Source organism: Macrosteles quadrilineatus, unplaced genomic scaffold (assembly GCF_028750875.1).
Source record: "Macrosteles quadrilineatus isolate MER2022 unplaced genomic scaffold, UCM_ALF_1.0 Scaffold_4__1_contigs__length_99947679, whole genome shotgun sequence".
NCBI classification, from domain to species: Eukaryota; Metazoa; Arthropoda; class Insecta; order Hemiptera; family Cicadellidae; genus Macrosteles; species Macrosteles quadrilineatus.
The window spans coordinates 79,932,965-79,955,187 of NW_026542597.1; the positions used below are offsets into that span (position 1 = coordinate 79,932,965).

Consider the following 22,223-nt stretch of genomic DNA (forward strand, 5'->3'; position numbering starts at 1 on the left):
CCCCTACTGAACAGCAAAAAGAACTTGGAATGCATATAGCCAATGATCGAGCTCAAGACCAACGTCGATACAACGACGCAACTTCTAACAACGTTGCTATAATATCCTAATGTATTATTCGTGCGAATTCGCACAGGTTCACCTAGTTATTTATTAATGTATTATATCTTTGGATAAAGAAATTCTGTTTCATTTTAAATCTATTTGGTTTGATATTTACAAAAAGTTTAACCGGTCATTTGGAGAAATTTAATACATGCAATACATGTCAATTAAGTCATGATTTGTAAATTAAAAATTGAATGAAACTTGCTTATTAAATAATAACCATTTTTGGGGGCATTTATTACCTTTATACACTCTCGTTTCATTTTTATCTTAAATAATTTTAACGCAAATAGCAAAATGCATTTTTTTGCCTTTTATTAGATGGTAACAATAAACTTTTTGCTTAAAAACGGTTATTTTGATTTAAATAGTGAAATTTTTAATAAAGTAAAATTATTAATACATTAAACATAAGTTATTGGAAGTACATCTTTAAGTTGATACCACACATTTTTATTTAAATATCACATACAGTTATTAGGAAACAACAGGTTTAGTATAGTAAATGGATAACATTCTGGTTGTAGTAAAATATCTTTTATTATATAACTGGGTGTTCCATAAATTCATCTCTATGTAAATCATTAACAACCCAATAATCCCTAATCAACAAAACAAATTCAACAAATCTTCAAATTGAAAGAAAAAGTTGAATTGTAAAATATTTGTATATGTACATCAGCAAATTATAAATCTAATACCTATTTGGCTTAGTGGAAAAGATAGAGGTTAAAAATAAGTTTATAAACAAACAATAAAATACTTTACTACAATATAAATAACTGATTTACACTAAATATATTTTAATCAAATATTTCAACAACAATGTACATAAAATAAACGTAACACATAACAACTAGAGTTCAGGCACGACTTATAAGTAGCAATCCGTTGGTGTGCTAACTCCTTGCAAATCTGTAAAATTTCAACAGTAATTAATTATTGACTTTATACCATTAAAAAATGACAAATTGATTTCTGCTGTACAAGAAATAGAGATAACTAGTGCACCTGCAGTTGCAAAGTATTACAGGCGTTATTTCAAAACGAATAACAGTCATAATTTCCGAGGACTTAAAAGAGCAGACTCAAACATGATAATGTAATAAATCACTCCACTCCAGTTATCGAAACTGAAAACGACCTCACTCTGAAAACAAACGCTCTTGTGTGTATCATGTGTTTGGGAAAAAACATATTGTTTGTACAAACCTATGAACAGCTGTAATTAATACAAATTATTCGTCTTTAGTAAACAAAATCTTTTTTTATAAGAAATACATTGGGATTTTGATGGCCTGTGGGGCAAAGCCCGAGATCTTTTATTAGGGTGTACAGGGGTCAGAAAATCATATAATTCGACTTTAGGCCTCTATAACATCTGAGTAAATACTTCAATAACTTTCAAATTTTAATCAAGTATTAATAAGCTTTTTCTTCATTCTTAGTATTTTTTTCTGATTAATAAAATAAATTCTAACATACAAAAAGAAAACACAAAAAAAAAACTCTATCCTTGATTCCAATTGCTCCACACACTTGGGGTAATTGGGATCACAGCTCCTACTACCCAATATAATATAATAATATAATGCCCATATATAATGCAATGTAATCAGATATGGGGCTATCGGGATATACAACATTTGATAAGCTTTCTGGAACAATTAAAATTTTTATTTTATCTTAAATAGTTTTTGAATTATAAACTTTTTTTTACGGACCTCCTAAATTTTAAATTTTTTTTTTTTGATAGCCTAGTGTAAATACCTAACTAAAATAAAATAGGCCTACTAGCATTTATACATACCTTTAGCTTAAATAAGTAGGTTCACAATAAAAATGAACGTTTTTCAGACTTTTTTGGCTAATTGATATTTTTAGGCATTGATTTAGGCATTGAATCACGGTGATTCCAATTACCCCATAATGTAACATTCATGGGGTAAAAGGGATCACAGCTGTAACGTTTTCTTCTTAAGTCCTAGAGCAATTTGGTTTCCAAATTTAGATTCTCCGTAAAAAGTTCATAAAAACTCCATTTCTCATTAAACTTTTTAAAAAAACTGGCAGTAATCTAGAACAAAAAAAAATTACCGATCAATTTGATAAAAAAGTTGATTCACAGGCCAAATTTCAAAAATTCATAAAAAATGTTAATAAATTTTTTACATTTCAAACAATTATATATAGAAAGAGAAAGTTTTAAGCTTTCTAAAATCACTAAGCTTTAATTTTTTTTTCTAAAAAATTTTATTTTTACATCCCCTGATCCCAATTAGGCTACCCCTGTACACCCTACAGGAATTGGTGAAAGGGGGTGTCTACAAAAAAACGTATTATATATAAGGATGTTTCATTAAGAATTTATTATAATATTATAAAATAATATAAAAATAAAATAAATAAAACCTGTTTGATTTAGTATTAAAACAAGTATTACGATTGTAAAACTTGAGCTTGGGTAAAACAGAGACTCGGGTACTGCTGTGTCTGATTTGGGATTCGGCTTCCTTTTTCACCATTTTAACAGTTAAATGCAATTTGTAGATTGTTTCATCATAAAATCATGTTAGTCATAAACATTTGGCATCTGACTACAGGGAACGTGGGAACACGGTTAGTTCCGACAGTCTTTGCCTGATACCTCAGTCGCTGGCGTAGTCCATGGTCTTGATGAACTCGATGGCAGAACAAAACTGCACCCACCAGTAATGCTCCTCACCCTGTAGTCTGTTGGCGTAGAAGCTCGTCACGTACTGTACAGTGGACAAAAGGGACGGTGGATTGGCCTGCCAAACAAACACGTAACCTACAATATCACTCTTTATGTCAAAAATACTGGTATTTTGTCTACACCTTTAAATTGAGCAAAATCGTCTTTCCATATAGTTGTCATACAAAGTGGATTTTTGTTTTCTTGACTTAGTTTGCAAAACAGCGGATTACTTTGTGTCAATCCCAATGACAACTGAACAAAACAAAATGTAGGCTGAGTTTATTTTTAAGGAAAGGGGCTGTATAGAGATTAAATAAATTTTTGTAAGTAATATGTTATAAAACAAACAAAAATAGTTGGAGTAGTCTACAGAATCAATAGTCCAGATAAGCGCGTACCCTGTAGGAAACTCAATTTAATTACACTTATTTTTTCCACAAAACTAGCTACAACTTCAATATGGAAATGTCTAGTCATAGTCAACTGTGTTTAACCTTTAATTGAAAGGCTTTAATTAGAAAAAAAAGGTATAAGTTGCCTGCCTCATCACAATCATTATTCTTTAAGCCTCGATTAGTTCCATCTGTTAACAAGTAAAATAGATCGTTTACCTTGATAAGAACATAAACCATGACTGGCACCAGGTCATCGGCCGCAGGTGCGCCTCGGTCACACGCAAGCGACAATAGGTTCATGACGGTGGTAGCGCAGCGGAAAACACACTGCAGCTTGTCACGCGGCGTCTTGTATGCAGATATTATGGCTATCTCGGCCTGCGCGGATGGCCACGGACACTCATAGTGGAATATCTGTTTAAAAAATGTTGTTATTGTAACAAGCAATTCTTTGTTTGCCAAACAATGTTAGTTGGAAGATATGTCATGAAAGCAATGAGATATGAAAAATATTGTTTTATATAAGTCCACCTATATCACTGAAACATCAAAGAATAGTGTCTTCTAACCAATTACGGTAAATCCGAAGAAACCTTTGAATATAAAAACTGGCTGAAACGAGTATGAAGATACTGACGGCAACGCTGCAGGATGCCATTTAAGTGATTTGTGTTTTTAATACACATTTTAATGGTTATGACAGATCTACCCTGACATTTTGACAAACGACACATTCTTTTGATGTTCCTGTAACGTCTAAGGATGGACTGTATAAACTTGTTGTTGTTCTTCCAAACACAGGTCCAACAACAGATCAGGTACGGCAATGTAAACTATTTTTGTAATCCAGTGATTCAGAGTTGAATTAACCATACAATTTTTAGTGAGGGAATTAATCATGCTATTTACTACATAAATTAAGAGTAATAAAAGTAAATACCTTTGGAATTCGGAGGTCCTTGTGGTTTGGAGTTATCACTTTAGACAGTTTATTCATATGATCATGGAGGACCCTGAAAAGTACAATATTGTTACTTCAGTATACTTGATTTGAAATGTGCATATATTGAAAAAGTATTGAATTAAGAAAGGTTTAGTGCAGTTCATTTCTATACTCTTTTCTTCCTATAAAAAAAGTTCAAATAAATATAGAAAAATGTCGTTACTATCTCATAAAACCATTATAAGTTTTTTCACAGTCTGGTTCTTAATAATTAAATCATGTGAGAAGGGAGAATTCCTTTGAGATAATTAATTGATGATAGAACAAAGTACAGTGAAAGGAAGATATAGAGAAGTTGGGTAAATGAGGATGTGGACAAGATTTGTATGTATTGTTAGCCGAGTGGTTAGCATTTTAGTCATCAGCGTGGTAGGGAGGAGTTAACACCTGGCATTGTCACAGAATTTAATGGATGTGGACGTCTCACTTAATATCGTTAGTATTTGCTTACCTAAAAATGTCAAGACATCTCCCATCTCTTTTCCAAACTTAAAAAAGATGTCAATGACAGTGAAATTGTGTATGGGGTGGTTTTACTTTCTTGTGTCAGAGTATACTCTTACCTATTCAGGTAGACCTAACTCTAATAATAAAGATCCTTAGATCCAGGCCATTTCAATATTTACATCTTGTTACATGTTCGACAGTGCATTTTGCACGTATGTATGAAAAGTGTGTCCAGGCTAGAGGTAATCAAGAAATAATATCTGTTTATTAGTGGTATAATTTTGTGTGATGAAAAGAATTAAAACGTAAAGTAACACAAACAAAATTGTCTGAACTATGTTGGTCATATTTCACACAATGCGTAAACCTTCGGTTACCACTATGCAATCTGTCGATGTAATCTTAATCATCAGTCTCAATCATTCTCGGTCATAACAAAAATTTAGCAACTAAATCTGGGTTTACACGATGCCAGTTGGCAGGAAATAGATTAGAGGCAACTGACCTGCCAGCTCTACTGGCCTCGTGTAAACGCAGCTTAATGTTAACATCAAAACAATGCTTACTATATAAAGTCAGCTGATTTCAACACCATTATTGGTTTTAAATCTGAACATAGACCGTGGTAATTCTTCATAGTTTCCATTCTGATTTCCGGACATGGAAAGTAAGTAAGTATAGTTTCCATTATCAGGTGGATCTCTTAAGAGCAACTTTTAGTGATTGTATTGAACTTTACTAAAAAAAAGAACTTGGTTGTTTACGTTACATAGTTATTAACGGACAAAATAACATCCTGTATAAGGTAGGTGTGTAACACGTTGCCTACCAGCCGTCACACTCCTCTGTAATGGCTTTATGCCTGGTAGTGTGTTAATCTATGAACGTTACTCACTGGTCTCTGGAGACGTCGCCGTCACCGTTGGGATACATAGCGTAAACGTACACCCTGCTGATGACTGCCCTCTCTACGGCCAACCTGCCTTGGTTCAGCTGACTCTCACTGGCCGCTAGAACACATAAAACCGAGTCTCTAACAGAGTCTCAAACAAAGGACTAGTTTTTTCATCACCTTTACATCCTACGACGTAATTTCCAGCCATAAGCCGCTTTACACATTATTTCAGATGTTGATTTTTTCAATAACGTTGGCATTCTAAAAATTGCCTTTTCATACAGTTTTCTTTTTTACACAAAGATCATCTAACAAAAACAGCCAATTCTAACAATACTCATAGCCCTACCTTGCCACAGAGAGTCTCTGTCCATTTCCGCTGTCAGCGTTTGTAGAAAGCTGTCCAACAAGTCATTCTTCTCGTCTGCCAAAGTCAGCTGTTGAAACTCCGCGGTGAACTGATCCAACATGGCTTCTCTCTTTTCCAGGAAAATCCTTACACAAACCGCGATCAAGAAGGCACTGCTAACTGTCTTGTCGTTCTTCAGCCGTTCTGTTAATCTGCAACAGAGATCTGTTGTAAAGCGTCGTTGAAAATAAGACGCAAATAAGATAGGTTATGTCAACTTTGCTTCAATTACTTTTATCTCTAGTGTTAAGACTAAAAAGATAATCACGTTCTTTAGTTTTTTTCTAAAATTAATGACTACAGTATCAAAAGATCAACCAAGTAACATGCATTCTATATCTTACTTAATATATGTATTTCAGAATTTTTTAATTTATAGAACTATAGGCCTACTTACAGTAAGTAAAAAATTTCAATGGAATTACAATTTTCCAATATATTAAAAAATATTTTCATTTTGTCAGAAACGTTAAAAAAAACTCAATACAATCTCAGGACTGAAAATTTCTCTGACTATTGGATGTAGAAAATATAGTCCACAGTACAGAGAGAATAGTAGAAAATAATCACAACATATTTTAACACTAAAATTTAAGGCACATACCTTCACGTCCACAGTTCATAGATGTATGGTCAAACCCACTACATGTTTCGCCTATACATAGGCATTGTCAAGTGGTCCTTCAAGAACGTTTCGTCCATTGTAGACTCGTCAAAAAACATTTAAATAAATACACAAAACACGATACGAAACATTTAACACTTAGTAGGCCTACTAAGCATACAATCATGCATAATTTATTTTTTATAGTTGTACCTCCAATTAACAAATTTGTAATTAAAACACTATAAAAAAAGAAATTGAAGCAATTTTTTATGATTAAGTCAACCACAAACCTGTCCAAATGGGCCAGAGTAGACAAAAGCGATTGGCGACATTTTACTAAGTAGGCAACATATGGCGATCGACTTTTGAAGTCTTCTTTGAGGGATTCAAATAACTTTCTGCATCTGCAATCACATCATTTTTGAGGTGAAACTATAAACATCGTTAAAGACTCCCTAGCAATATAAAAATACATTGTAGAAAAATTCACAGAGTGTAGACTAGTAGGAATGGAGGAACTTTAAGGAAGGATTGTTCAAGGACAGGGTTTCCTAGTGTAGGGTATGCCAAAGGGGGAGGCATCATTTTCCATTTTAGAATTTAGGGAAAAGATAATCTTCTTTTTTGACCATCATAACCAACTTCTCGAAGCAAATTCTGTGCATTCAACTTAAGTTACCAAGCTATACAATTTTGTTGACTGATAAATATTTGTATTACATATTGAATAGCCTACATACTACATACATAATACATACTAATTACACCTTGAGCTACCATTTGTTAATATTTATAAATTTTTAAGATTTATAATTTTCTAAATATGTGTAACGAACAGCAGCAGTACCAAAAAAACTTTTTTTGGAACAATTCCGTACTGTGATGGTACAAAGATCAGAACTGTACTGTACCACTTCCAAACAGTATGAATTGCTTGTCCTTAAAGCTTTCGAGTACTACGTACAACAAATACGGTATAATGCAACTGTTGTAAATAACTAGAAAATAATATCAAAGTTCAAATATAGAAATTTACTGACTTTGGTGCAGTAGCATATTCTAATTTGAACAGCTATGAATATTTCTAACAACAAGCACTTACCCTTGGCTGTCAAACAGCCTAACACATCTCAGAGTCTCGTGAAGATGAGCGATCAAAGCTCGGTCTTGCAGATTAATAGCCTCAGCCAGCTGAAGCTGTAGGAATGCGACCAATTCATTTTCCTTCTGGCTCCATGCGTTTTTCTGCAAGCGTTTATACCACTTAATATTTTTCTTGTCTATCTACTCACTGAAAAGTTCTTAAACTAGATCAAAATATCAGGCGTTTTGCAATGTAACATTCGTCTGTATATTTATGAGCCATTGGGCTCTAAAATTCTTAGGGAAGCTGGCTGAATTCTGTTTCTTTTAACAAATTATTAAGGCGTTACCGTAGTACTCACTAGTGCGGACGTTAATCCACACCAGGGAGTATCCCATCCACAGTGCATGCCTGTAAATATCCACAATTCGTGACCTCCTAGTAGCTGGATTACATTACTACGCCACCATATTATTAGGTGGGGTCAGTATAATAATAAAGTACTTAGGTGGGGTCAGTATAATAATAAAGTACTTAGGTGGGGTCAGTATAATAATAAAGTACTTAGGTGGGGTCAGTATAATAATAAAGTACCCAAGCAACGAGATTATATGTGTGAATGGAAGGGTTTGAAAGTAAATATTTACAGTCTTCAACTATTCAAACGTCAACTATGATTGCGACTCAATAGCCTTTAATTTTTTTTAAATATAGTATGTTCCTATTCCTATTATTAAATAAATTCCCTAGTTCTAAATTTTTGCTGTTCCAAACAGGGTTTGGTCCCAGCTAGTTCGGAATAGTCAATAGTAGGACTCTACTGTATCATAGAATCGGCTCTGTTGAAGACTTTTTCTCCTTGACCTGTATTTATCATATGTGTATATTTATCATATGATATTATTTTATTCTGATTACTTTTTCAATAGATTAATTTTCTTGCTCATGTTAACATGGTGTCTTTTTTTATAATTTAAATATTGTTTACATTTCCCAATCCAACAGGCTCCTTTTTAAGGGTCAAAGGTAAATAATCAACTTCAGCTCAAAGTCACAAAAAATCATTTACACTCTTTAAATCCATATTATTGAATGGGAATATATGAAAAAAGTGTTAATACTACAATCACTAGAACTACTGTAATCTTTACTTTAGTTCAAAAGTTTAATACAAATCATGTGAACTCCACAACACCATATTATTGAACGGACATAGGAAAAACAAACAAGTTTTAAAACCACTATCACTAGATGAACTTATTGCTCAATTTCAACCAAGATGTCAAAAAAGAATCATATAAACTCATGACTTGTGAAATCCTCACAGAGTTACTAACTAGCCTATTTACACTCTACATACCATGGAGGGCATGCCATCGGGTACTTGTTGCAGGTCCGCAGTGCTCAATACTAGCCGTAGTTTCTTCTTGGCGTCTCTGAAGGCGTACGAGGCCTCCACGTGGCTGGGGTCGATCGTGAGACGTTCGTCATCACTTGCGTCTCTCGCCTCACTCTCCGCCTCTCTATCCTTGGCCTTCGCCTTGGCCTCCTCGCCCACACTCACTTTCCGACGGTACTTGGCCAGTATGTCGTCTGAAGTGTCTACCAAACATACAGGAACTTAGCTCATCTGAAAATCCTTCTAGAATATTCTAGCAGAACCAGTAAAAAAATGAGTCCTCACATATAGATTTTGGATTAGCAATGAAATCCAGTCTTCACATAACATAGGACAGTATCCTGAAAATATACTATAGTACATAAACCCAGCCATAACTGATAAAAAACCATTGAGAACATTATATGTTTTAGTAAGAACACGATAAAAGATAGTCTATCACAAAATATAAAACGCAAGTAACACGGTTTCCCATTATTTATAGGACTTTTGAAAAAAGCGCTGTACCCATGCGTTCCAGCTCCATTACATCGCTTGTAGCCCATCCCACCCTATTGAGATGGGATACAAAACCCTCCACATTTAAGACTGATTACTGGATAGAGACGGTACCTTGAACCACAGTATTTGCAGCACGAATCAAGCACAATTTTCAGTTTTGTTGTTGTTATGCTCATGATCACCTATGTCAGCTTTGGAGCTTAATCAAATCAAACAAAATTTCTTTATTTTGAATAAAATAAACAATTTTTACAGAATATAATATGTACAATAAAAAAGTTTTAAGTGTTATATCTAAAACAAAACAAAGATAATCCCACATGGGTGAACCTGTGCGTGGGAGTGAGTCATATACTATTGTAAAAAAGAAAGAAATGAGAAACTTAGAAAACATGGGAAAAAATAAAGGAACTTCATGATTCCACGGCAGTAGCAGAATTATGACATTAGAACAAGTAGATAACTATCAGATTGACCTCCCCCCAACCCCTTAACAACCCAGATCGCTTTTCGCTTCCCCCTCCCCTCCACATACACACTCTCTGAATCAGCTGTCAACTATTGTCTGGGCTATTGTTGGAGGAAACTCCACAAGTTCCATCACTAAATATTTTTTTGAAATCAAATCTGTACTAAAGGGATTGTATCCTAACTAACTCGCTCAATATGTCCCTATCCCTTATTTTTCGCACCAAGTCATGGGCAATCCATGGTTTTACTGGTCTCTGCTTCGGTTAGAGTGCAGATCTTTGCTTAGTGGATTTATTTACACAATCTTCGATTTTATACAAAAAATATCCTTAGATGTGTTTACATCTGTCCAATCACACTCTTTATTAAGCTCAAAGATGTTTTGTGTCAACCATACAAAGATATACTGAAAGTTAACCTCACTCACCATTACAGTGTGGATGGCTGTCCTCTGAATGACCTCTGCGTAATCTTACTACATCTCCTTCTCCTTCATACCTTTACAAGAAAAATTTAATTAACAAACCCCTAAAATATAACAATATTATAAAACACTATACCACAGATAAGGGATCTAGTTTTGCATTTAACTCAAATAAAAAATGTAAGATTATTGTGGGATGAGTAAAATGCCCAGGGTGGTTTTGTTACTGACTAAAAATAGCTCATAATTTGTCAAGATCATCATAGAATGCTACCATTTAAAGTGTCTATGTCCTAGAGAAAATTGCATCCAACAAATATCAGGACTGAATTTTCCCTTCAAAGTCAATAGTTTGGTAATAGTGAGTCATATTAAACTAAATTGTATCAACCAGAATATTTTTTTCCATTAGTTACTGAACACATTTTTTTATTAACTGAACAACCAAGCTCCACCGTTGGCCGGACGGGACGAGTGTTACTACTAAGCGTCAGTGGATTAGCAGTACGGCTACCTTGCTACAAAATCCAGTAACGGGCTACACATGACTCGGCGTCAACGGGTTGGTTGCAGAGATAACTCTAAAATATGAATTAACAAATCCTAACCCCTGAAAATATATGTTCCTCTAAAATTAAGTAGATTCAAGTTCATTCATAGAAGAGTATTTTTTGTGATTGAATTAAAATACTCATGAAAATTGAAATAACATGTAAAAGAAGAACCAAATCAATACTTTATCATCGTCTAAGATACTTGTGTCAGATAAAGGTCCAAATGCGTGAACCCAAGGTGCAAATGTTCAAGTAGAAGAGTGTTTTTGCAATGATTAAGATCAGCTGTTTCTTCAGCCAAAACCATTGATAAGCCTAATGATCACGGTATTGCTCATTCCAATTTTGATACATAAAAAGCAACTGAATTTTTTTTAGGAACCATTAACTTCTTGATTACAAATCAAGCACTCTTTCTGTTCTTTTACCGATCAAATTTAGGATTGTTAGGACAATAATTATAAACTGGAAAGCTATTTTCCCTTATGAATTAAGTGAATTCAAACGGTGACAGTTTTGTTTAAGTGTTTACCTTGACATGTCCTCCCTTCTACTTCCTCGTCTGTTTGTAAACGGAAGTTTAAAGTTTCTGAAAAACCTTCTTTTTTGCTTCCCATCTTCATCGAGAGATTCCTGTAAATATTTCACAACTTATGAGTCTTAGTACAACTACTAAATAATATTTAGTGCATTCGTTTTTGTGATAGTCTTAAATATTGAATTAATATATAATATAACACTCTGGAACAAGGAGAGAAAATTAACATTATATACTCATATATGTGAGAAGTTAAAGTAAGCTATTATTGTTGACTTATGATAGGTTGGAATTACCTATTATTACTGTCAAAACAATCCTAGGTAGTTTACAACGACTACAGCTGTTTCGTGCTGTCAATAATGGAGCACATTTTCACATTTGTATGAACCCTTGTGGTGTAGTTTGTCAGGATATTTAAATAAAACTAAAAATACTTAAACAATTAATACACACGAGACTAGAAATTTAGTAGACTCGCCAGACGCTGGAGATTCGGCACGTACCCAAATAATGAAACACCACGGCACCGGTGGAAGGTAAGCTGTATTTTTCATTTTATTGAAATCTCCTGACAAACTGCACCATGAGGTATCCATACAAGACATTCGAACCTGAAGGCGTGCTCCATTTTCGACAGCCTAAACATTTTTGATACTGACTAACCTGCAGCACATCTGTACAAGAATAGCCGTGACTTCACACAGAGATAAAACGGAGGATACTTTCTTACCCTTCTACCAAAGAGAACAATTCTATCTGAACCTATTTCAAAACGAAGACCAAACACAGTTTGAGACGTGTTTTACAATTCACTAACCTTATCTCCTCGCTCAGCAGTCTTGTCGAAGCTGATGCTTTTAGGTATGGCTCCAGTGGAGACTAGTGGTTTGGCAACGGAGCTTGGCGGAGTCTCCATCATCACAACGGAGCCATTCAACACCAGCGGAGTGGCTGGCGAACACAACTCTGAAACAACTCACGTACATGTTAAACTGTTGATAGAACTGGACATGCCATTCCCATGTTGAAGTTGTGGCCAGGTAATAAATTTAGCCACCAAGAGAGAGCGCTTTACTCAATTATAGATTTATATCAGATACGCCAACTTTTCAGCCAAGTGAAACTGATAGGACAACTTATTGTATGTACCTAAAGCATCTTTTATGTCACATAAACTATTTCAGTAACAAAAACTAAGGGAGAAGATAGAATTTTATATTTTATCTGAGTGGCTCGTTCATCTATCTTCTTTTAGATAAAAAAAATAGGCTACAGATATTCGATTTACAGTAGATGGGATGTGGATGGGGTTACCTGGTGTTTTGTGCCTAGGCTCTGAGCTACTGCCGCTGCTGCTAGTTGACGCAAGACTGACTGTGCTTAGACAAACAGTTGCAGCGTTGGTGGCCGCATCTACTTCCTCCACAGACACCTGGACAACAATGTTGTATTCAGACATTTAGTGATGTTGATGTTACAGATTTAGAAGCTGGTGTAAAAACGATAAAATGCAGGTAAAAGAAGATTAAACCAAACATATGAATTTTCACTATTTTAAACGCCTTGAATAGGTTTGAAAACAGAGAAACCTTATTAATATGATTTTTAACATATTTACAATATTTTTCTCATGTTATTCGACCTTCTGCTTATATAACCATGCTTTAGTTGATGCAGAACAGATTGGGACTAAGCTTTACTTAGTATTTTTTGCAAAGGAGATTCCAAACAGATTTAACAAATGTACAATTAGATGTTGCGTTACCTTTAGCAAAACATGTGTAGAAATTTAAAAAAATGTATAATTAACCGCCGTGTTACCTCTTGGCTGGCAGTGTGAGCCACCTTGAACTGCCCACCCCTTGAATGCGACTGTGACTGAGATTGTGACTGCGACTGCGACTGAGCCTGTGGTGTCCGAGGTCCTAGAGTGTTGACAATGGCGTGTGTCGACGCAACCAACGCTGGCTTCAGCTCTGGCGGCTTGTCTGACGACGCACCTTCATTAGGTGGTCCTGAGAAAAATTGGAACATAGAAAATAATTTTGAAATAACAGTTTGTCAAAAAAAGCTAACAAATAGCTAGTTACTAAACATCTTAATCCATTCATATAATTTACATTTTGAGTAGGCCTATACATAAATGGTGTCAAAGGCATAATTACCTACTTAAAATTAAACATATATCAAAGAAAAAAATATTACAATGGAACAAAACTTAAAATTAGAAAATCCTTGCACAAAAAAGGTAATATTATACACACTTTTTTGAAAAAATAAATTATTGCTCAGCCCAGAAATATTTAAATTTATAAAGCGTTTTCTATCCAACAGAGTGCCAAGGAACTTTGTATTTTCTGTAAAATCAACTGTTCTAAGGCACTCCACTGAATATGCATTTTTCATCGAATTACCAAAAATTGTATGAACACGATATTAATTACATTAGGTAAAAGATTAAATTTGTAATTTTCATTAGCTTAATTTGTAGACTTTATTTTCTAACGTTGACCTCTGGACAACGGTAAAACCCCTTAGAGTCATCCCCGTTTCGTTATGCAAGGAGCTGAGTGTATACTAACCTTGCTTGTATGAGTGCAGGTTGGAGTCGACGTATTCCACGGTGCGCCGTCTGTAATCAGCCTTCCCCCCTCCCTTGCCTGTCACATTCCACACAGGATGAGGAACCTCCACCTTACTGGGAGACGCAGGTGGTATTTGACGGAAGACTAGAAAACCATTATAATGTTGTGATTGTTATGTTTAACTTAAAGGGCAAAGCCAACAGAGCATAATCAATATTTAGTTTTAAAAACACATTATCCTCATTATGACCAACTATCATCTGCATAGTTCATGCAACAAAAAAAACTAAAATACAAACTCTAACAGTGTTCATTTTCGAAGTAGGCTAGGCAATAAATTACATTCATTCAGCTACCAGAAACCATTCAAATCAACCAAAAGTATAATACTTAGAATTGAAACATGTTTAGATTTCTCAGTCATTGCTCTGTCCTTCCAAAAAATCCACTCTATTCTGAGCTGTACAATGTGCTGTCTGCAAGCTATACGATGTTTAAATGCAAATAATATCAATTATAAAAGAAGAGAATTCAAAGAGCCTTTAATTTAACTGTAGATTTTATAACACCCTTTTGGTTTCAAGAACAGTTTTATCATTAAATTTTCAGTTAAGATTGTTTTTAATTTTATTGTTTTATTTTTTATGGTAGTTTAATCCAGACAATGAACCTATTCTGTATGTACTCTGTGTAAAGGATGTTATTGTGCAAATGAAACCTGTCTTATGTCTCCTAAATTAAAATAATAGAGGTTTACGAGCTTGAGATTACCGCTTGAGCCGATTTTATGCAACAAACGATTTATGTAAGGTAGTTTAAGACTTTCAACTAACCAAACACAGCTACATTAGACATTATTTTAACAACTCACTTGGGCCTGTAGGTATTTCTTCCACCACTTCCGAGTCACCTCTGCTTTCCACTTCCGACCGTGCAGTATCGTCTGACCTGGACAGTACATCAAGGTTAATCAATGGTAAACACAGACTTTGGATTTTAATCCAAGTAAAACAAATTGAACTTGATCTATAACATTCATCCGAATACCATAACGCATTCTTGTTTTAATTCAAACTACATTAAGGTGAATCAAAGGCTGATTGATACAGACTTTGGTGTTTGACCCGGCTCCAAAATTAAATTTTATTAATCCATTAATTTTTTTCCATCGGAAATCCTTGTTTCGCTTAAAACCATAGAAATTAAGGGTTCAGTGCAATTTTGCCGAATTTGTGTGAAAGAAACTGGGATTGTAACCTATCATATTTTTAATAATAATAAAAAAAAATATTAGATACAGTACAACTCCAACTATTCAGATAAATTGGGGCAGGACCACATTCAGATAATCAATCTTGCCGATTTTTTAAAATTTCTCGTTGAGGTGATATCGATAGTTGACGATCCAGATGATTGGAGTTAGGATAGTTAAAAGTTGGACTGTATAAGTGTAAAATGTTAATTGTGTTACCTGGCCACACTTGCTGTATCGTCAGTGTCCACCTCCGTGAGACGTTCGGAGTCAGACGCAACAACGTCGGTGCTCCACGCCTCACTAGCGGTCTCCGACACATCCAGCAGCTGTAATACATTCCCATCAGAAACTAGGGACATGAGTACTTTACACGCAAGGATGGACATGATAGTGTTTTTGGTTTGGGGCGATTAGGGGATTTTTAGGAACAGGATCTGTATTGCTGTGCAACAAAAGAACTTCTAATTAGTTAAAAGCCTTAAGTAAAAATTCTAGCAAAATGCAAAAATACAAACGAAATAGATTTTCAATAATTATTGCACTGTTACATGTAAACCAAGAATGGAAAATATATTAAACTAGAGGTCGTCCAGTGGTCAAAAACTCAACCAAAAATATGTAATGTACAGACATCTCTATTTTCACCCTATGCTGTAATTATCAAACATGTGATTTGGAATTTCTTCCATTTGTTTAGATTTTCTGTTTATATTCCGTAGTAATTTCGTCACCAGCATGGCAACCCATAAGGCCCAAGTAATTTTTTTTTTGCTTATTGTTTAGCCTATTTTTATTTATAAAGGTATTCTGCACATCTACAGTAAAATATCTTTCTATATGCGTAGATTTTCCCTGCTATGCACACGATCTGAGAAAAAGGTTAAAGAAACATGCTTACATATTAATATATAGATAAGCAACAAAAACCGTTCACCCAAAAAAATTCATGGGCTATTTGAAATTTAACCGTGCAACTTCAGTTTTATTAGAAAACCCCCCACTAGCTAATCACAAAAAATAAGATATTTAAATTGGCTGATGCTGAATTTTTTTTAACTGTGGAGGGTTTTAGGCCTGATTTGATTACCGGTGGGAAATAAGAATTAAATTTAGCAATCACAAATACTTTAATGCATTTACATAAGAGAATTCCTATCACAATGTTATAATGACTGTAATTCATGGACACTATCCTATCGTGAATATCTTAAACAAAGTCGAACATCTCCTCTATTTGCGGTGCTATTGTGGACAACTTCCACAACCGTGGGAACATCTTCCGAGACATTGTTATCTTCTGCGTTCTCAGAGACCATTGAAGATGTTCATTGATTTTCAATAACCTCAGGAGAAGTTCATGATGTTATAATAGTCATGTTTTTCATGGACACTAATGGAACTTTGTAAAGGTTCTCAATGCGTTTTGAATCCATATTACAGAAAAATTGTATTTTAGTGTTTGATTTTATATTCACCTGTGGTCCAGGCAGTGTCTGCACAGGGGGATCTGGAGGTGGGGGCTGTTCTATAGTCTCACTGTCACTAGCCAACACATCCGTACTCCAAGTGTCACTTACTAGGGAGACCGTCTCATCTCCACCTACAAACAAAACAACATCTCTGTAGCAGAATCACCAGGGAGTAGTCAAACCAATGACAACAAAGACAAACATTACAATATCTGCAGAATTTTAAGCGTAGGCTATCAGAATTCAGTATCTGGAATTTGTCATTGTAAATTACAACAGAGACATTAAAAGAGGGTTGTTATTTCTTGACAAAACTACAAATAAAGAATATTTTTCATTTGATTTGATTAAATAATAGGTGTAGCCGTTGGAGTTTGTATGGAACTGTTTGATGATTACTGATTGATTGAGGGTGTAAAACTATATTAAGCGTGCTGATTCTGCTACCAAATTAATTAATGAAAGGCGTGTTGGGGACCAGAGGACGCAGATCTTTTACCCAGACCGGAAGCTTGCATAGCCAGCTTTGATTTATGCTACTACAACTAATTTACTAAAAACTATCCTTCCAAAACTTGTGACCTAGAAAATGACTGTTAATGAAAATGATTGACTGGTGATTGAACTACTTAAATAGGAAATACCTAACAATTTATTGAAAGAACTATGGAAACTTCTGGGGAAAACGTGTTGCCCTAATCATGTTGAAAATGGTCCGAGCCTGAAGGGCTCGACCAGTAAATTTCTTAATTCCTACATTTCAAATGTCGGAGGACCCTTGTAGGTCTCCCCCCTTGTTGCTAACTAGCCTGACATATTAACCTAGTATATAGTATATCATTATTCTAGTAACTTAGCCATTTAATAGATTTTGCAGGGCGAGCAGCTCATCTGTGGGAATTCTTGACAGTCGTCGGCGGTGAAGTGGGAAGAAGGTAGAAGGTTGGGAAAGGTCGGTGGGAAGAAGGTTGGGGAAGGTCGGTGGGGGAAGCCGTTCGCTTGCTCGCGGTGGGCTGACGAGTTCGCCATGCAGCCCTGCCACACGAAGCGCTGACACTATAAGAAATATAGCGTGCCGCTATGCGTCACATAGGTTAACTGTAGTTTTAAGGTCTTACGGAAATAGCTCAAAATAGCTCTTCAGGAAAACAAACTTAAACATCACAGAGCGATTATAAGACTTTGACTTGGCATGATGACAGAAACCCCTTGATTGTGCTTGAAATTGATTGAGCCAATCCTTTTCAGGCCCAATTATCCTTGGCCCAATCTAAAATCAGGATGGGTGAATAATTAATTACGAGTCTATCAGTTGTAACCCAGACATTGTGACCTTGGATTATGGGTAGGACTTTGTGTGGAAGAGAGAAAATCCATTTGGAAGCCTATTTTGAAGGGAGAAGGCGAGGTATTTTATGTGTTCCTGATCCAGCAAAGTAATTATTTACTCAACCTATATGATAAGATTATAATCTACTTACATCCTACTTACTCAACCTATATGATAAGATTATAATCTACTTACATCCTAACTGTATTAAATATCAACAAAAATAATTTTGTCATGAGCATTTTCCAAAATAAATTTTTTGCTGACAGTTGATATAACAAAATTTGTTCATCAGGCCTATGACAAGTAAGGAAAGAATTACTGTGAATTGTTACCTTCCATGAGCTTTTTTATTTGGAATTTGCCGAACTTGTCGTCCAGGTCGAAGCGACTCTGCTTGGCAGTGGTGGGGGGAGGTACAAACTCCAGCGGTTGTCTAGGCTCTTCTGCTCCTCCGTCGCCTTCTGTCATCTGCGATGAAGGTGTGTCTCTACCTGTGACAGAGCATGCCAATGGTCAAAACTTTCAATAGCCTAGTTATTTATATTTAGTAAATTGGTTAAATACTGTTGTTTCAGATAAATATATCCTTGTAGCCTAATTTCAATTTGATTTAATTCAGTGGTGCTCCTCGATGGTCTGATTCTCTTGGGGAACAGGAGTAATACAACTGTGATGTTTTCTTATTTCAGAATAATGCTCTTAGCAACCAGATCAGCACTCTATGCATATTGTGGACTTTATATAAAAACCAAAATTTTAGCCATTAACCTGTATGAATATACGTGTGTTTACTTGATTTTAAAGTAAAATTAAGACACTTTGCGATAAGGAAAGATTTTCATTTTCATTACACTAGCTCCAACTCCTTATTTGAAATTCTATCCAATATTTTTAACATATTCTTGACTGAGTTCATTTTTCATCTTTTGTTATTATCATACAATATTGTTATATTGATCATGATTGTTATGCCTAACAACAAAAAGGATTTGTTGAAAATAGAGAGAACACAGTCCTTGTCACCACACATACATTTTACAAAGGCACATAAAAAAAATTTGAATACAAATTAAACTAAAACAAAAAAATTTAATCTTATCCAACTAAAATTTACATGCTGACAAACTTACATTGTAGCCTCAAATAACTTAAAACGCAGTCACTTTCAGGATAAGACAAATGGAGAAAAGGCTGGGAGGGTTAAGGAAGAGGGTAACTGAAACATATTTATGATACACTTAAAAATATACACTATATTTAAAAAGCTACACAGTGATAAAATTAAATTCATAGTTTGTAAACCACAAATTGTGCAGCACACTAGACCAAGGAAAACATTTTACAGTAAAACCCAGTTAGGCTAAAGTAAAAGAGGTGAGGCCTGTAAATACATACATAGTTAATAAATATTTGTCATTTTAATTACGAATCCAGCCAGTGGTAAGTATGGGTGTTTTTAAATCATATAAAAGTACCTACAACATATCTTCCTGGAAACTTATTTTTCACAATCAAATTGCTCACCAAATAGTGTAGAAGTTTGTGTCTTCATTTCTGTAACACACTCGGTGCAAGCTTAGGGACTCCATCAATATTAATTTACAAAAGTTAATATCCTTTTAGAATTAACGTTTGCCCTGAAAGGATGATGGAAGATGTTATGTATTACCTGATATGTTAGGAGAGCCGCGGCCGGAGACGTTGGCAGAAACCATGTCCGACAAGTTGTCGTTCTGATCCTCCTGCTCCAGCTCTAGTGACGAGGCAACGCTGTGGTTGGACGCTGCCTCGGACACTGCCTCCAGATTGTCACTGGTGTTGCCTGCCACAACAACATAAGGTGACGTTACTTTTGTCTTAACTTTGCTTCCTAGGACGTAGAATCTAGCCAGGAACTCTTTCACACATTACTAGGCCTAAAGAGTTGTAACATTATTACTTAGATTGAATCCATTGGTAACTGGTGGGATTTAAATTTAAACCCGGGAATTTGAGGACCATAGTCCTGTTCTCTACCACTAGGCCAGCTCAATCCCCAACAAGATGTATTTAGTAAAACCATAGATTTAATGTACCCCATTATAGTTTTCCAAAGTAAAGGATCCAGGTCAGGGTAAATTTGAGAGTTTGGATAGCAGCTAGATTACCTTTAAACAAAAATCAGTTAGGCCACAGTACAAATACCAGGGTGTCCACAAAAAATTTGTCATTAATTTCCATGACTTTCCATGACTATCCATGACCATTTACCATTGATTTCCATGACTCACAAACTTTACACACAAATTATAATATAACATACACACACAAATATAACTGCCTGGACATGTTATTTTGCAGAAAATACTGAAATATGTAATAACAGATAACAATGGAGTACAACAGGTACAACAATAAACTAAAACAAACCGAAAACTCATAAAATAATACAACTGTAATAAATTGAATTGTCGAACATTTGTGAAAAATCCTGAAAAATGCTACAACAGTCCGGGTTACAGCTGACTAGAGCAGTGAATCATAGACAAAGCAACACAAGTAGACTCCTCATCCCATTGTAAATTTTAAAGCTTGTTTTTCATGTCTAGTTCATGTACGTCCACACTGATCGCTGGGGTAGACCACATTTTGTTTCTATTATTTTAGGGTTATTTTCATGATTTGTGCTTTACTATTTGGTTATATAACTAGGGGACCAGTTATTCTTTATGATTAAATCGTTTTATATGATTAAATGAGGTTTTAAATGACTGAAATAACAAGAAACAAATTGTAAACAAAACATAACCTCTACAGTTGGACGTACAGAACAAACAATAAAATTGGCTTCAGCTGTTCCATAAGGATGACAAATCTACTAAGGGAGTATGATTTATCTATGATTGAATGGTCCCCTCAAATCCATCCATAATTGGAAATTTCCATGACTTCTTGCCTATTTCCCTGACTTTCAATGACCAAAATTTTTTTCCATGACTTTCCATGACTATCCCTGACTTTCCACAGGGTTGCCACCATAGTGGGATGATAAAATTCATGCAGAATTCATGGTTTTCATTGGTAGTTTAAAAAAATTCATGGTCGATGGGCTTATACAATTTCAACACGATTGAGTTTTGCCGATTTCATAAACTGACGTTAAAGAGGCAGTTTCTTTGTGTGTTACTTTTGAATAACCTTTCATACCTAATATACAGCTTTTATAGAGTGATTTATAAACATTCAAAACAAAGTTGAAAAAAAACAGGTTCAGCTATTCTATATGAGATATTGGAGAAGAATTGTAAAATATATTAAGTCTAGATCTAATTCAGCCTTTCCACCGAAATAAAACTAAAATCCCACTCACCCAGCCAAAAAAGTCCTGTTTTATCCCCCTAGGTACATAATTGTCATAAAATGTACATTCTGGTTTATCTTATTCCACAGCATACTAAAATATGATGATTTTATCCAAAAAGCTAAAAAAAAAATTTGGCCTCAGAGTCGGAAATTCGGTTTTATTGCGCACCCCGTTTCAATTCAGTGCATGGTCTAAAACTTCTGTTTTTGTGATTTAAGTCCCCATACCCCTTTTTCATACGCGGGGGTAGGCCTACAAATGATTTTTCGGACCATATACAGTCCTCGGGAAGTCTCAGCTGACATCAGAATCTTTGAATGACTTTGAATGAACTAAGCAATTGTTTCTGATCGTGGAACATGTTAAATAATCATTTCCACACAGTATTTTCATGGTATTCGTTTCTATGGATTGTTTTCAAATATGAAATATTTTTTATTTGGAAAATTAAATGGTTCTGGTTGAACAATTGTTCCTGATTTTGAAAATTCATGGTCTATTTTAGAAATCCATGCATAATCCATGCCTTTTTTCATGGTCACAAGAATTCATGCATAATTCAAGCTTTTCAAGGTTTTCATGGCTGGTGGCAACCCTGTTCCAGAATGTGGACACCCTGAATACTGTACTAGAAGAAGACAGAAGAAAAATTAAGACTGCAAAGACACTAAAATACCCCCG

The 22,223-nt window shown here is 34.9% G+C and overlaps 1 protein-coding gene across 1 annotated transcript in view; it reads right to left on the bottom strand.

Annotated features, from left to right (window-relative positions):
* Window positions 1-856: 856 nt before the first annotated feature.
* LOC128992584 (receptor-mediated endocytosis protein 6 homolog) overlaps window positions 857-22,223 on the bottom strand; it is a 37,278-nt gene continuing 15,911 nt past the window's right edge. The window contains exons 12-31 of the mRNA XM_054416232.1: window positions 19,869-20,021; window positions 18,532-18,690; window positions 16,873-16,997; window positions 15,614-15,723; window positions 15,014-15,090; window positions 14,140-14,286; window positions 13,379-13,572; window positions 12,872-12,989; window positions 12,375-12,523; window positions 11,549-11,649; window positions 10,466-10,536; window positions 9,028-9,269; window positions 7,686-7,828; window positions 6,874-6,987; window positions 5,917-6,128; window positions 5,568-5,682; window positions 4,163-4,235; window positions 3,439-3,636; window positions 2,756-2,900; window positions 857-1,023 (exon numbers count right to left, since the gene is read on the bottom strand). Coding sequence (XP_054272207.1) covers window positions 2,757-2,900; window positions 3,439-3,636; window positions 4,163-4,235; window positions 5,568-5,682; window positions 5,917-6,128; window positions 6,874-6,987; window positions 7,686-7,828; window positions 9,028-9,269; window positions 10,466-10,536; window positions 11,549-11,649; window positions 12,375-12,523; window positions 12,872-12,989; window positions 13,379-13,572; window positions 14,140-14,286; window positions 15,014-15,090; window positions 15,614-15,723; window positions 16,873-16,997; window positions 18,532-18,690; window positions 19,869-20,021 — 2,645 coding nt within the window. The 3' untranslated portion in view covers window positions 857-1,023; window position 2,756. The remainder of the gene's footprint in view (window positions 1,024-2,755; window positions 2,901-3,438; window positions 3,637-4,162; window positions 4,236-5,567; window positions 5,683-5,916; window positions 6,129-6,873; window positions 6,988-7,685; window positions 7,829-9,027; window positions 9,270-10,465; window positions 10,537-11,548; window positions 11,650-12,374; window positions 12,524-12,871; window positions 12,990-13,378; window positions 13,573-14,139; window positions 14,287-15,013; window positions 15,091-15,613; window positions 15,724-16,872; window positions 16,998-18,531; window positions 18,691-19,868; window positions 20,022-22,223) is intronic.